The 16242-nt window shown below is 35.4% G+C and overlaps 1 protein-coding gene across 1 annotated transcript in view; it reads left to right on the top strand.

The window, feature by feature from the left end:
- The window catches only part of ACSS3 (acyl-CoA synthetase short chain family member 3), a 208562-nt gene that overhangs the window by 79294 nt on the left and 113026 nt on the right, over window positions 1–16242 (top strand). Inside the window, exons 4-5 of the mRNA XM_056117936.1 lie at window positions 1830–1964; window positions 5677–5817. Of these exons, the coding sequence (XP_055973911.1) occupies window positions 1830–1964; window positions 5677–5817 (276 nt within the window). The remainder of the gene's footprint in view (window positions 1–1829; window positions 1965–5676; window positions 5818–16242) is intronic.

Raw genomic sequence — 16242 nt, forward strand, 5'->3', positions numbered from 1 at the left:
AGCATAGCCACTATATAAGCGCTGGGCCAGCTCAGGTCCCAATCATACCTTAAAGAAACATGTCATGGTTCCATTAGCTCTCTTCATAATTTCTTAGTTATTTCCTTAGTTAAAAGAAAGGATATTTCCTAAGTTAAAAGAAAGGAATAGTTTCTTCGAAAAAAAAAGAGGAGTTAGATCTTGGCAAATATTTAACTTACTGAAAGGGATAATGACCTATAACTCCAAAAGGAAAAACATTAATCTAGCATTATCAAAAAGGGTCAAATTTATTTGGAAGGGCATTAAATAAATTTACATGCTTGAAGAGGGAGAAAAGGAAAGTTTGCAAAGGTGGCGTTTGTCTGACTGGTTCCTGAGACCCTAGCCAGTGTACATGTTTATGCAGGTGAAAGTTGTAGTTTAAGCAAGAGTTTAATTTTAACTTTGTAAAATTGTTCAACTTAATTTGATCTGCAACTTATTTTCATATTTCAGAATTATAATCTTAAGATATATTATGCGGAGTTATTTTTATAAGTATTACAGATATTAAAATGTGAAGTATATTCAAATGCCTGACCTTTAAAATGTAATAAGAGATAATAAAACTTCTTTTTTCTTTCTTTTAAATGGCACCTCAATATAATGGTGAGAGAAAGGTTCATAATCAGCCAGAACTGGCCTCTTTCTGATTCCACCAAAGATAACTGAGGGCAAACTAGATAACTGCACTGAATCTCAGCTTCATGAATATTAAATGATGCTCAGAAGTCAGAATGGGCTATATATGCATACATTTGGTATAATATAAACCTTAAAATGAATGGTAACCAGAAATTGGAATTTAGAAATAGATGCACTATCTTGGATTGATGATCTGTCTCCTGAATAATTCATTATCTCTCGCCTTGCTTTGGATTTCTTGGTGAAGAAAACAGTGTTAAAAGAATAAAGACATGAACACTGTGGCAAATGAATGAGAAATTTGGTCAACTCCTGAAGTATTCATTGACAGTACATTGAATGGCCAGCCCTGGAGCAGGCCTAGGGACTGAAGTGAATGTAATCCAGGCCTAGTTGTGCTTGGTGGGCAGGAAGGTTAATGATTCCACCTGGCATGCCCGAAATGGACCGAGAAAGGAAAGTGATCCAAAGCCTGCCCGCCCCAGCGATCCTCTGGTTTCATTTTATTGTGAAGAATAACTAGCAAGCTATTTGTTCTAAGAAGAGTGCAAATAGGTGCTAGTGCCAGGCAGAGAAGCAGGCCCAAACTTTGCAGAACTTTAAACCTAAGTCATTTGGTGGGTCCTTCTCAGAAAAATAAGATACAGCTTGCAGACATAATATTTGGTGCAAATGCTAGTATATTATTAAAATGAGCAAAAAAATGAAGGATTTATGAGAAGTTCACATCTTCTGCAGTGACTTTAGACCTTTAGCAGAGATCTTAAAATTTAAAAAAATTACACATGATTCCTGATATCATCCAGGCTGCTTCTTACTATCCAAGAAACGCTGCTTTGTCAGCAGCAATAGTCCGTCACAGAATCTCTGCAATTCACTGGTGTGTGGCAGATTTGTTTGGTTCATCTTAGGAGGGTATTTTCTAACATCTCATGATTTTTAGCTAAAAGGTTCATTGACCATGTAATTTTGAACCAGTAAATGAGATTTGTATGGAGTGATTTGGTCTATAACATTTTTAAAGGGTTTATTGGTTTTCAAGCCATTTATTTGATAGAGAAGAGAACAATAGAATTGCAAGTTGGCATGTAAAACATCATCATTACCTTAATTAGGATTGTCACACTTTTCCAATTCTTCTTTTTTTTTAAATTTCATTGTAGCCCAAGGTGGTTGTTACAGCGTCATTTGGCATTGAACCTGGAAGGAAGGTAGAATACATGCCCCTTCTAGAAGAAGCGCTGCGAATTGGACAACATCAACCTGACAAAGTTCTTATTTATAATCGACCAAATATGGTAATCTCATTACTGAATTTGGTTCTTGATTATGATGATGTGTGAAGAATGATTCTAGTTTTGGTCATTTGAAAGAATCTATTGATGTATAAACCACTAAGTGTACTTCTTGAATGTCATTGTTATTTTTAGCAAAAAGAGGAATAATTTCGGTTTTCTTAAATAAAAAGAGTAACTTAAAAGAAAAGTTGAAACAGATGTGCCCTTAATATTAGTAAATTGTATTCTGTGTAGCTTATTATGATGACATTTATTACTATAATATTTAATGGTAATTTCTATACTAATAAAAACTGACTACGATACTTGAGTGTTTGCTAGTGGATAATTTTCTTAAATGAAAAAAAAATAGCCTTTTAAGCCAAATCGAGGAATTATTAGATCTTTCTCCTGTCTCTGCTCTTGGGGGATCACTCCTGGGGCTTGAGGTACCATGTTAGGGTGGCAGCTGTATGAAATACAAGCACCTTACTAATGAGTAGGTGAGTACACTATTTCTCCAGCCCAAATAGTTGATAATTCTTAAAGTCTCACTGATAGTTCTTAGAGCTAAGGGACAGCATTACTCCCTGGAAGAATGCAATGAAAAATAAGATAAAATTAAATTGTCTGTCTGGCTAAGTGCTCAACTTATGATTTGAACACTTGCACTCTTGAAGTGTGTTCTGTCTGTCAGCCCTCTGTTCTCTGGAGAGATATGATTCAATTGTATGTAAAGTGGCCTTTAAACATTTTAGAAAATGTATTTGGCATAGAAATTAAAACTGTGTTCAAGAAAACAAAACAAGAGCATCCAAAATTGATAAATTATTCTATAATACTTGAAGGAATAAAAAGCAGTATGCAACATTAGAGAATATATCTTACAATTTGTTTCTTTTTTCCTATAAATTTGCAGCAAATTGCAATTAGTTTGAGAAAGAAATACACTAAGAACATGAGGAACCATTATATTTTTGTGGAACTCTTGAGAGGTTATCTGCAGAAAATACTTGACAGACAAAATCTAAGAACAGAGGGTATTAAAACTATATCATTTTGATTACCACCTAGCAATTCCCATTACCACATTAAATTCCTGTGTAAAAATTTTAGTAGTCTGTGGTTCATGAATAGCTGCAGTCAATGATTTTAATATTCTTACTGTCTCAAAGAGGAATTTGAACTTTCTACCCAATGAGCTCAAGCTTTTCTTTTTACAAATCTTATTTGCTCTTAAATCAGGAAATGCAAAGTCAGCTGTAAATAAGACATTGGATAAGGAAGGCGTGGTAATACACATGCAACCAAACACAGACATGGGTGTTCATGTGTGTATGTCTCTGCTAACCACGCATATATGAATGCATGTAGAATTTATAAGGAATTTATGTTAGGCCCAATGCTAAGTGATTTTCAAATGATTTTTCTTATTTAATTATCACAGACCATTGAAGTAAATGCTATTCTATCCTCATTTTATAGAAGAAATGGATTAATGGAGAGGTCAGAGCCTCAAGACCCAGCTAATAAGTGGTAGAACGAGTTTGAATTTCAATTTAAATGATCTCTTACTGACACAATAATTGCTTTTTATTTTACTTTATAAATACACAGGATATGAATACTAAAGTGTTCTATTCAGATGTTTTGAATGCAAATCTCCTTCTTCTTATTCAGCAGACATACATTCTTCTGCTATCTATTTTCCCATAACAAACTCACTTCTTTCCCTTTTTCTGTGTCTTCAGACTCTCTTGTCATCTGAATTTGTCTTTATATAAAATGAGAACTTTGAATGTCTCTTGTTCTTCTGATTTGACCTGTTGTTCAGAGAGTAATTAGGCCTAGTAAATGACTTTGCTTTAAGTTTAGAGAAATATGGTCTCTGCAGCTCCCTGGCACAGCTCATTAACAGGATTGTATTAACTAGGACTGTATTAACCAGGACTGTGATTTTTGCCAGAGGAGGTAAAGACCTGACTGCCAATTGTAAACCTAATGAAAACAATGTCAGAATCAAATAAATGTCACTGTTCCAATATTGCCTTTCTAGGATACTCACATCTAGGAGCTTAATCTCTGTACAGATAAATGTGCGAACATACATCTTGTGTTGATATTTTTTTCTTTTATTTTATCAACTATACTTTACACATGCCTGTATTTCTTGGCTTGGAGAATACTCATTCATTCATTATTTCATTCAATATGTATTTATTTTAGTGATTATGCAATTGATTTTTTTTAATATGCAGTGACTTTCCTCACAGGTCTGTGATTATCATATTAAATATTTAATTATTTAAAAATAGTTGTATTTTTATAATATGTGAAAAAGATGAAAATGTGTAATGTGATTATACTTATTTTGAATAGTGCAATGTGGTCCTGGTGGGGAAGAACAATTGGGTCTAAAATTCATTTTTATGAAATTCAATTTAAATTGTTATCTGCCATTATTTTTATTCATATCATAGTCTTAATAACTTTGAAATGTTGAAATGGTCGTTTGTATATGTATGCCTGTAAATATATGAGTATTTCTTAAAACACTGATTAATACCTTAAAGAGCTTGAAAAATGGGAATTGCCCTGCTTTTCTAAACATCTTACCATTTGGGTCTCAACTCAAGGTCATCTTAATGAAATAAATGGTTATGATAAACACTATGTATGTTAGATGTTTCCAAATTTCTCTGAAGAATATGTAACTTTGTCTCTAGCCTATACTCACACATTTACCAGTTTAAACTTTATGATGTGTGATCTTGAACTTATTCCGCGCCAGCACCTGTTGCTCCCTGAATCTTAAGTCTACTTAAATATTGATAATATTCTAGATATTTAGAGTAGTTATTTTATATAAGACATTTATTTCTCACCATTCAAGCTTGTTATTGACACTATTATTAAAGATGGTTAATTTTTTGTTTGGTTTTGTTCTGACCATACTCAACTGTGTTCAGGATTTATTCATGACTGCTTTTAGGGATCACTCCTGGCTGGCTATGGGGACTATCTGGGGTAATGAGGATTGAACCCAGACCAGCTGCTTGAAATGCACTAATTTCTTTAATGCGGGTCTCCCGCAAAACTATTACAATGTTTATAACACAGATCTTGGCTCTAGAAATTAAAAACGAAGCAAACATTGTTTCCATATTAATTACTGATGTATATGTAGGAAACCATGGATAGCATTTTGTATAATGTCACGTATGCCCCTTTATTTTCAAAACTGGTTTTTGAACAATGAAAAGTAGATTTTTTATTTATTCCTAAAGATGATTTAAAATTCTTTTATTTAAAAGACGTTTCACTCTATTAAGAGAAATTTTGTAAATTTCTCTACTATATATCCTTTTTTTTGGTGAATGCAATAGCACCAAGTGAAACAAACAGATTATGAAAAATATAAATATGTGAAGTTAATAGGGCACATAAATTAATAGAAATTCAAGCCTCTATTAGTTAAGCTATGCCTGTTGATGACCATATAGTTAGAGCACATGGAAGAATTTGCGTAGACTTTAATAAAACATCCTCCATTATCAGTTCATTTTCAATTATTGGGTCTTTTTAAATGCATGTTTCATTAAATTTATTTTGTATTTAATGCCATTAGGCCTAGATTATAATCCAATGCTCATATTTTTGCAGATTTAACTATGTTCCATCATTTCTCTGTTATTCTCTGATTTTTTTGCACCTTTCTATGTTTTTCCTGTAGGAAACTGTTTCTCTGGCGCCAGGTCGGGACCTTGACTGGGATGAGGAGATGGCAAAAGCACAGTCTCATGATTGTGTTCCTGTTCTTTCAGAGCATCCACTGTATATACTTTACACATCTGGAACAACAGGGCTACCAAAGGTATTGGTTCCTTTGAGAATAATTTCTGGAGCAGATGCCTTTGCATTTGAGAATATATGATTACTATTGCAAAGTTGTTTACAGACTATACCTTGTGGTATTAATTCAGGTACTTTACATGTTAAAGAAATGTTATGGTAGAGTATTAGAAAATACTAATTATATTTAAGGTTTTCTTTTATTGCTTCCAAATCTTCATGTATGTTAGCAAGATGCTATTGCTCTAGCACACTACTTAAATTGAGAGATATTTACTCTAGTATCAATAAGTCTGATAACATTATATAAAAACATATTTTAAATGAAATTATTTTACTTTCAGAACTGAGATGTATCTTTCATAGAGTGTAGATATTTATTTATTTATTTATTTTTGTATAGGTGCCAGTTTGAGAATTGGCAGAGACAGTTTGAACAACAGGTGATTTATTCAGTGTTGTACTATTAGATTTGTAGCACTGAAGACACTCAAGGTGTTTTAAATTCACTTATTGTGAAAGGTATTTTCACAAAATGAAGTTAAAAGCAATAATATTCATAAATATGTCAGATACCAAACAAGTACTAGTCTTGCCCTTTATCTTAAAAATTGTATATCTTTGTACAACTTCATAAAGATTTACAGTATCATGTTTCTGTTTATTTTTATTAAGAGGTTCAGTATTTATTGAATCAGAAATTTGGTAGTAGAAAGAACTTTCACCATCACTTCTTCCTGAATCATTGCTGGAGGCCCTCCCGTTGTTCATCGATTTGCTCGAGCGGGCCCAGTAACGTCTCCATTGGAGATTTTGTTGTTACTGTGTTTGGTATATCGAATACATCACGGGTGGCTTGCCAGGCTCTGCCGTGTGGGTGAGATACTCTCGGTAGCTTGCCAGGCTCTCCGAGAGAGGCGGAGGAATCGAACTCGGGTCGGCCATGTTGGCTGCATGCAAGGCAAACGCCCTACCGCTGTGCTATCGCTCTAGCCCCGTCACTGAGAGACATAGTGGCATATTTTCCAGTAAGAGATCTCTGCTATATCATATCTGAAAACAACCTGTTAATAATCTTAAAATTATGATCATGTTAGACTAAATTCTAAAACAAATTGAATTTTTTTAATAAAAATTGTTAAAAGAGCAAACATTGGTAGGGATTTTTTTCTGAGGATAATGGCCATGTTTTGTTATACATTAGGCTATGTTATGCATTGTTTAATGTTGATATTTGTGTCTTTGTAGAATGAAAACTTGATAATCATCTTCACTGAAAAATATGTTTATATATCAGACTTTTAAGTCTTGTTGCTTTATGATACTGAACACAGTCAGCCTAACATTCATTTCTTACATTTCAGCATTATATATCTGCCTTACAGAGTCCAACTGACTACTTGTATGTAAAAGTAAAATTTGATGAAATATGAAGGTATCAACATGAAAGGCTATTGCTGACTGTGAATTTGTAGTATAACCTAAACAAATAAAAGATTATTGTAACTCTTTAAAAGCATGATGGTGTTTTATAAAAAATATTTGTTACCTCAACATTTTAAATTTCTTTAAAATTTATTGTGGCCTAAATGCGGATCTATAGAGGATGGAAGAACTTGTTAGTACCTCAACAATTAATCAGTCAAGCAGAAATAAAATAAATATAATATTCTGAAACTTAAAATATTCTGCAAAATATTGTGGTGTTTTCCCTTAAGAGAACATGCTAACTGTTCCATTCTTGTCTAGGTCAAAAAGTTGTTTCTTGCCTAGCTACCCAAAGACAAGACAATTTGATATTTTATCATCTTAATTTCTTCCTAATCTAGCTACTTGAAGATAATCTATTCCAAGAGATTGGTAAAGGTAAAGGTAAAGGCCCTCCCATTGTTCATTGATTTGCTCAAGTGGGCCCAGTAATGTCTCCATTGGAGATTTTGTTGTTACTGTGTTTGGCATATTGAATACATCACGGGTGGCTTGCCAGGCTGTGCCGTGCAGGCGAGAGATACTCTTGGTAGCTTGCCGGGCTCTCCGAGAAGGATGGAGGAATCGAACTCGGGTTGGCCATGTTGGCTGCGTGCAAGGCAAATGCCCTACCGCTGTGCTATTGCTCCAGCCCTCCAAGATATTGAAGAATTTTTTATTGTTTGAAATTTTTTATTGTTTTTTATTTTTATTGTTTGAAATTTTTATTCACACTCTATTCAGCCTAATGCATTGTATTTGTATTAAATGTTCATTGTTTTCTAAAGGAAAAAAGGTTTGAGAAAAATCACATTCCCTTCAGTTCAGTGGGGTTGAAATATCTAAGAATATACATAATGCAAAATGGAATGTGACTCTTTATTTGAGGACACCTTTCTCTGTCTCTTTAAAATGAGACCAAATAGAGTCAATTACTAAATTATATTAATTTTTCAATTATTTCTGAGCAGCTGAAATCATGGCAAATTCTCTTTTGAGAGGTTTTATTATATAATTAGACATATTATTTTAATAGTTATGTAATTTGTGAGAAGTTACAAAGTAAAACAATCATTCAAATGGGGCAGAATGGAATGAAGGAGGCATGCTGTTCTATCTGACAGGGTATTGCTGGTGCTTAACATATTTAAATCACTGAAATGTGCATATTTAAACCCAGTAAATGGAAACATAAGGTAGTTAGCCCCCAAGGTCTCTAAGATTTCCCTCTTCTTTCCTCGAAAAGAACTTTAGAATTTTAGTTGTGATGATGTTACACTTTAATAACGAACCTTATGCCACTTATTTTATTCTACTTCATAATACTCACTTTTGACTTAAGTTCATAGCACTACATAGTGTCTGAGATCTTAGAATACATCTTAAATATTTTTGACAAATATTTATTTGCAAAACAATTTCTCACTTCTTCAGTTAGCTGCCTCACTCCTCTTTATTCATAAGATTTTCATTTCATTTTTCTGTGGGTGTAATCAGAATTAACAGGCTCTGGAATTTTAATATTAGGGTTCTCAGAATAGAAGTTTGTGAGAGATGAGTATACTTGTATTTATGAAGCAATTAAATATAACTTTGATGTCATCATATAGTTTGCTTTCTCAATTATGATCTTTATGAGGACATGTAATATTAGCCCATTAAAAATACTCCACTTAAAATGCTTATTTATCATTGGCTCACATAAAATGCACACAAAGCAATCTGTTCTTTTCTTAGAATTTGAGGATATATTTAGGGCATATTTGCATCTTTGCATCTGCTAAGCCTGGTGTTGTCAGGTTGCTGTATGACAGGTTAATCTGTTAGCTGCTGCAAATATTCTAGCAACCACAGTTTTACATACATTCTGTCTTATTGTGGGTTTCTGTCTTGTTTGATGCAGGTGTCTTTATTCAGGGTACTTCAAAGCAGTACACAATAAAAGGAACACTCTCTGGCTGCTGAGAGCCTTTGGGAGAGAGAAATTTCTTTTACCACATGATTGAAAGGAAGGTCTGATAGGAAGGTTGTAGATAAAGCCATTTGTCCTGACTTTCATTTCCTCAGTTTATTCCTACATGTTAGGTGACTTTCATATTCCCTATTCTAGGGTAAAAAGAAAGAGAAAGTAAAATGAAAACAAAAAAGAATGGATGTTTTTCTAATATGTGGCATAAATTTTGCAATTCAGATTATTAACTTGTTCCATCTATGTTCATTAACTCACATTTATTAGATCAATAAAAAATATATATATGCTACTGCTAAAGAAGGAGCCTCGGAGTTATATCCAAAGGCCTATAACTTGAGTTTGATAGAATTTTTACATTCCTATTAATATGACTTATTAAGTTCTACAAGTTTCATGTTTTCGTCCTTTCTGTTGTTTATTTGTTTGTTTGTTTGGTTGGTTGGTTAGTCAGTTGATTGTTTTTGTTGACACCTGCCAGTGCCCTGGAACCATGCAGTGCTGGAGATCAAGCCTGGGCTGCCTCATGCAAAGTCACAGTGCTCCAGCACTTAAATAATCTTCCTGGTCCTGTGAGTATTTTTCTGAGCTCAGTGAAGAATTTTTTTAGAGTATATTTAGGGTTTAGAGAGATAATATAGTGGGTAAGGCAATTTTCTTGAATGTGGCTGACACAAGCTTGATTCCTGAAACCTCATAATGGTTCCTGAGGGCCATGAGAAGTGATCTCTGAGCACAGAGACAGGAGTAAACCCCGAGAACATATGGGTGTGATTCAAAAACATAACAAAAAAGAATTAGACTTTTATGCATGGCTTAATAATATAACTTGCCACCCACTTAATCCGTCAATAAGTGTTAAATGCAGATTCTCTGCCAGACACCTTGCTGAAGTTGCAAAGATGCTATCTTTGTGACAGATGATGGGAGAAATATCTAGCAGAAGTGCATGGGAAGGGGTGGAAGTGGGAGCTTTTACAATATTTTTCATGAATATTTGTGGGAAGAAATAGAGCTAAACAGTTGTGAAAAAGTGTGTGGGTCTTTCTAGAAAGCAGGCATAACATCTTAAAAGGAAAAGTACTCTTTTAAAAAATATTAATGAATCATTATGATATAGTTATAAGCTTTCATGTTTGAATTTCAATCATACAATGATAAATATTCATCCCTCCAGCAGTGCACATTCTCCAACACCAATATCATACCCCCTCTTTCCAACCCTCCCTCTCCCTCCATGGCAGACAATTTACCCTATACTCTCTTTCTATACTTTTGGACATTATGGTCTGAAATACAGATACTGAGAGGTTTTCATGTTTGGTCCTTTATCTATTGTCAGCACACATTTTCCAACCAGAAAGATTCCTCCAACCATCATTGATTTAGTGATACCTTCTTTATTCCAGCTGCCTTCTCCCCCCCCCCCCCCCCAGTTAATGAGATAGGCTTCCAACCATGAGGCAATGTTCCTGACCCTTGTGTCTATTTTCATTGGTTGTTCGTCTCATATTATGTTATTTTATATTCCACAAATAAGTGCAGTTCTTCTACGACTGTCCCTCTCTTTCTGACTCATTTTACTTAGGATGGTAGTCTCCATGTCCATCCATTTGTAAACAAATTTTATGACTTCATCTTTCCTAATAGCTGCATAGTATTCCATTGTGTAGATGTACCAAAGTTTTCTTTAACCAGTCGTCTGTTCTAGGGCACATGGGTTGTTTTCAGATTCTGACCATTGTGACAGTGTTGCAGTAAACATATAGGTACAGATGTCATTTCTACTGTGCTTTTCTGCACCCTCAAGATATATTCCCAGAAGTGGTATTGCATGGTCTTATGGAAGCTCAATTTCTAGTTTTTGAAGGAATGCCCAAATTGTTTTCCAAAAAGGCTGGACCAGTCAGCATTCCCACCAACAGTGAAAGAGTGTTTAGTTTTCCCCACATCCGCATCAGCACTGGTTGCTTTTGTTTTTGTGAATGTGTGTCAGTCTCTGTGGTGTGAGATGATATCTTATTGTTGTTTTGATTTGCATCTCTCTGATGATTAAAGATGTGGAGCATTTTTTCCTGTGCCTTTTTGGCCATTTGTATTTCCCTTTTGAGGAAGCATCTGTTTATTTCTTCTCCTCATTTTTTTATGGTGTTGGAGTTTTTTTCCTTGTTGAATTCTACTAGTATCTTATATATGCTGGGTATTAATCCCTTATCAGATGGGTACTGGGTAAATATTCTTTCCCATTCTGTGGGCTCTCTCTGTATTTTGTATTTTGGTCACTCTTTCTTTTGAAGTGCAGAAGCTACTTAGTTTGATGTAGTCCCATTTGTTTATGTTTGTTTCCACTTGCTTGGTCAATGTTGTTTCATTCTTAAAGATCCTTTTAGCTTCAATGTCATGGAGGGTTCTGTCTACATTTTCCTCCATGTATCTTATGGATTCATGTCTGATATTGATGTCTTTAATCCATTTTGATCTGCCTTTTGTGCCTGGTGTTAGACAGAGATCAGAGTTCATTTTTTGCGGGTACCTATTCAGTTTTCCCAGCACCACTTGTTGAAGAGGCTTTCCTGTTCCACTTCACGTGTCCTTCTCCTTTGTCAAGGATTAAGTGGTCATATATTTGAGAGTCTGACAGAATATTCAACTCTGTTCCATTAGTCTGTGGGTCTGGTTCTAGTCCAATACCATTCTGTTTTAATTACTACTGCTTTGCAGTACAGTTTGAAGTTGGGGAAGGTGATTCCACCCATCTTCATTTTCCCAAGGATTGCTTGAGTTATTTGTGGGGGGTTATTGTTCCATACGAATTTCAGGAGTGTTTTGTCTATTTCTTAGAAAAATGTCATGGGTATCTTGATAGGGGCTGCATTAAATAGTGCTTTGGGGAGTATTGCCACCTTGATAATGTTAATCTTCCCTATCAATGAGCAAGGGAAGTGCTCCATTTCCGATTGTTCTTTTTTTTTCTTGAAATAGTGTTTTGTAATTTTCCTTGTATAGGTCCTTCACCTCTGTAGTTAAGCTGATTCCTAGGTACTTGATTTTCTGAGCACGATTGTGAATGGGGTTGCTTTTTTTAAATGTCTCTTTCTTTTCTTTATTTATTTGTATGTAAGAAAGCCATGAACTTTTGGGTGTTGATTTTGTAGCCTGTCACTTGACTATACAGACCTACTGTTTCTAGGAGCTTTGCTGTAGAGTCGTTAGTGTTTTCTAAGTATAGTATCATATCACCTGCAAATAGTGATAGCTTGACCTCTTCCTTTCCTATCTATATGCCCTAAATATCTTTTTCTTGACTGACTGCTATGGCCAGTACTTCCAGTAATATATATTGAATAGGAGTGGCAAGAGTGGACAACTTTGTCTTGCACCCGACCTTAGAGGGAAGGCTTTTAGTTTTTCCCCACTGAAAATGATGTTTGCTGTGGGCTTGCAGTAGATGGCTTTGACTATATTGAGGAATGTTCCTTCAATGCCCATTTTGCTGAGAGTTTTCATCATAAACGGGTGCTGGATCTTGTCAAATGTTTTCTCTTCATCTATTGATATGTTAATATGGTTTTTATCTTTTCTTTTATTGATAGGATGAATTATGTTGATTGACTTGCAAATGTTAAACCATCCTTGCATTCCTGGGTTGAATCCTACTTGGTCATGGTGTATGATCTTTTTGATGAATCTTTAGATTCTGTTTACTAGGATTTTGTTGAGGATCTTTGTGTCTGTGTTCATCAGGGCTATTGGCCTGTAATTCTTTTTCTTTGTGGTACCTCTGTCTGCTTTTGGTATCATGGTGATATTTGCTTCTTAGAAACTGCGAGTGTTTCTGATTCTTCAATTTCCTAGAAAAGTTTAAAGTGGATTGGGAGTAAGATATTCTTAATCTGCTGGATGTTTTTGGAAGCCATGACCATTGTTTTTATTTCTTGATTCACTGGTTTTGACCATCATGTGGTCATACTGCAGTTCACTGCATAATTATGATTCTTCTGATAATGTGTTTGAAAAAATGTGGGGTGTAACATAATGTGAAGAGTTTTATTTTATCTTTTTCCTTTTTGGAAGGGATTCCCAAGCATTGCTGGAAGTACCCCCCCCCCCCACCTAGGCAATTCTCGGCCAAAAATGTCAGAGGTTCAATGTTTGAACCCAAATATATAATACTGCTCTGCCCTGTGATGCCAGGAATTACCCAGCTCTGGGCATCCAGGAACATACTCTGCTATATTGATTGTGGAAGGACTCTGGGGTTATACCTGTTGGTACTCTGGGACCATGTGGTGCTAGGGATTGAATGTGGTCGGTCATATGTAAAGCATATGACTTAACCCTTATGTTATCTTTCCAGCGTGGGTGAAAACCTAAAATGTGATGCTAGTACTACTTATATTCTGGGTACAACAGTTATGCTGTGGTGACAATTATGTGGTAAAAAATGGTATTTCTACAGATAAGGTATTTATTTCCCCTTCTTATTTTGTATAGACTGACTTTAGCTATGTATATGTGTCTAGATAGAAATATACATACACTGTAGGACCGTAGCACTATCCTCCCGTGGTTCATTGATTTGCTCGAATGAACACCAGTAATGTTTCCATTGTGAGATTTATTGTTACTGTTTTTGCATATCAAATACACCATGGGTAGCTAGCCAGGGTCTGCTGTGTGGGCGGAATACTCTTGGTAGCTTACCAGGCTCTCTGAGAGGGATGGAGGAATCCGGACCCAGGTGGGCTGCTTGCAAGGGATACACCCTACCCACAGTGCTATCACTATAGCCCATACATACACAAGAAAAAATTATATATATATTTAAATGCATACATGTTTTACTTGCCATATAGAAATATTTATCACAGAATGAAATGGTAAATTAAATCAACAAAGGGAGTATGAGTATTTTTGTTTTGTTTTGTTTTTTGCTTTTTGGGTCACACCAGCATTGCACAGGTGTTACTCCTGGCTCATTCACTCAGGAATTACTCCTGGCAATTCTCGGGGGACCATATGGGATGCTGGATGCTGGGATTGAACCCGGGTAGGCAGTGTGCAAGGCAAACGTTCTACCCTCTGTGCTATCGCTACAGCCCCAGAGTATGAAATTTTGTCACGTACTACAATCTTATAGTAGTAGAGTATTTAAGAGTTGCCTATTAGTTTATAAATTATTTTTTTATTTGAGAAAGAATTCCTAGCAAATTTATTACTGAACTCAGACTTTCACTTCCATCAAAGCTCTTGTTCTGTGCCTTTTTTGTTTGCTGTTCTTTCACAGTTGTGGCAAGTAAAACTACACAGCTCTGGATATTGGCCTATTTCCTATTTTACTTTCATGGCCCCATGTGTGATTTTTGTGTGTTTCATTATTTTCAAAATCAGCTCATTAAGCTAAATATCTTTATAAAAGACCATCTGGGATAATTTTCTGTTCCTGAGGTAGTTGATGATCAGTCTTTAATTTTACTTGTACAGAATAAGTTTTTAAAATATCCATATAAATTTAAAATGCTCTTAAAAGTGTGCAACTTCATATTATCTGTTTCTGAAACTGATTTCACTGTAAGACTTTATTTGGGGTGCGGAATGTTATTCCTTCCTGGATGTCTTTCAGGCTCCCTTGAAGTCTTCAAAGATTATGGGTGATCCTATGAAAATCAAAACAATATATTGGCACACTTCAGTGTTTTTTTTAGGGGAATTTATTAGGTCACTCAAATCTTAAAGGGAATGGAATAAAGAACATAATGTAATGGAGGTTCAAGACAATAAAATTCAACAGACTTGTATTTTCAGGGAAAACCCCAATATAAAATAGTTTTATATTTATACTCAGGATTTCAAAATATAACCTAAAAGTTTCATTTTTAGCTTCTGATTTTTTGTACTTGGCTTTTTGCATGTCCTTTATGCTTTCAATGACTGAAATGTTTCTCTTTTGGTATAATTTATTGGCATTACATGGGAAATTTGATCATTTGATCACTTGACATCCCATTACTCATCAATTTGCTCGAGTGGACACCAGTAATGTTTCCATTTGTCCCTGTCACGTGCTAGTGTAGCCCAATGGTGTCTACTCACTTCAGGAAAACAAAGAGCCTCAAACCTATTGTTCAGGGTCTTGATGAAGAAGTCTGACCACCTAACAGGTGGGCAGCCACGCGATCTTTTGACATCTCATGGAATCCAGTCAGTAATGGCTCTAGTCCAGCAGTCGTCCAAAATGCGTTACGTGTCCAACCCATCTGATTTTCAACGCCTCAGCAAACGAGACAGCATCCCTGATTCTTGATCGTCGTTGGAGGTCAGAAATCCGGATTCTCTCTCTCACTTGAGTGAAGCATGATACTCCAAGCATAGCTATTTTGATTCCTCTTTGGGAGACATGAATACCATTCTCATCCTGTTTTCATACGGCCTAGGTCTCTGAGGTGTATGCAGGAAGAATAGTGGAATCGAAGAAATGTGCCTGCAGCTGGAGGTTATTCATCCTTTTAGCTATTTATTTGAGCTCTTGAAGGTGTTCCAAGCTCCTCTCTTCCTCCTGCACAACTCAGGTGCCAGGTCATTTGTCATGTTGAGTTCTTGACCTAGTTACACATAAATGTTGCATTCGGAGATGTTCATTCCATTGAGAGTGAATGGAAAGTCAGGAACGAGACTGTTTATCATAAACTTTGTCATTGTGAGATTCAGCTGTAGTCTGACCTTTCTGCACTCATGGTCGAAGTTGGCCAACATTTCTGCCGCTTGGCTAATGTTTGGTGTTATTAGAAGGATGTCATCAGTGAAGCAGAGGTGGAATAGTTGCCGACCATCTATCTTCACTGCCATTCCTTCCCATTCCAGTAATCGCATGATGTTCTTGAGGGTGGCACTGAAGAATTTTGGTGAAATGGTATCACTCTGTTGAACCCCTCTCTTGACATGGATGATCACTTCCTTGTAGAATGGTGAGATCCTGGAAATAAATCCATAATACGGCTTACTGAGGATACT

The sequence above is a fragment of the Sorex fumeus genome, unplaced genomic scaffold, assembly GCF_029834395.1.
Source record: "Sorex fumeus unplaced genomic scaffold, SorFum_2.1 ptg000003l, whole genome shotgun sequence".
Taxonomy (NCBI): domain Eukaryota; kingdom Metazoa; phylum Chordata; class Mammalia; order Eulipotyphla; family Soricidae; genus Sorex; species Sorex fumeus.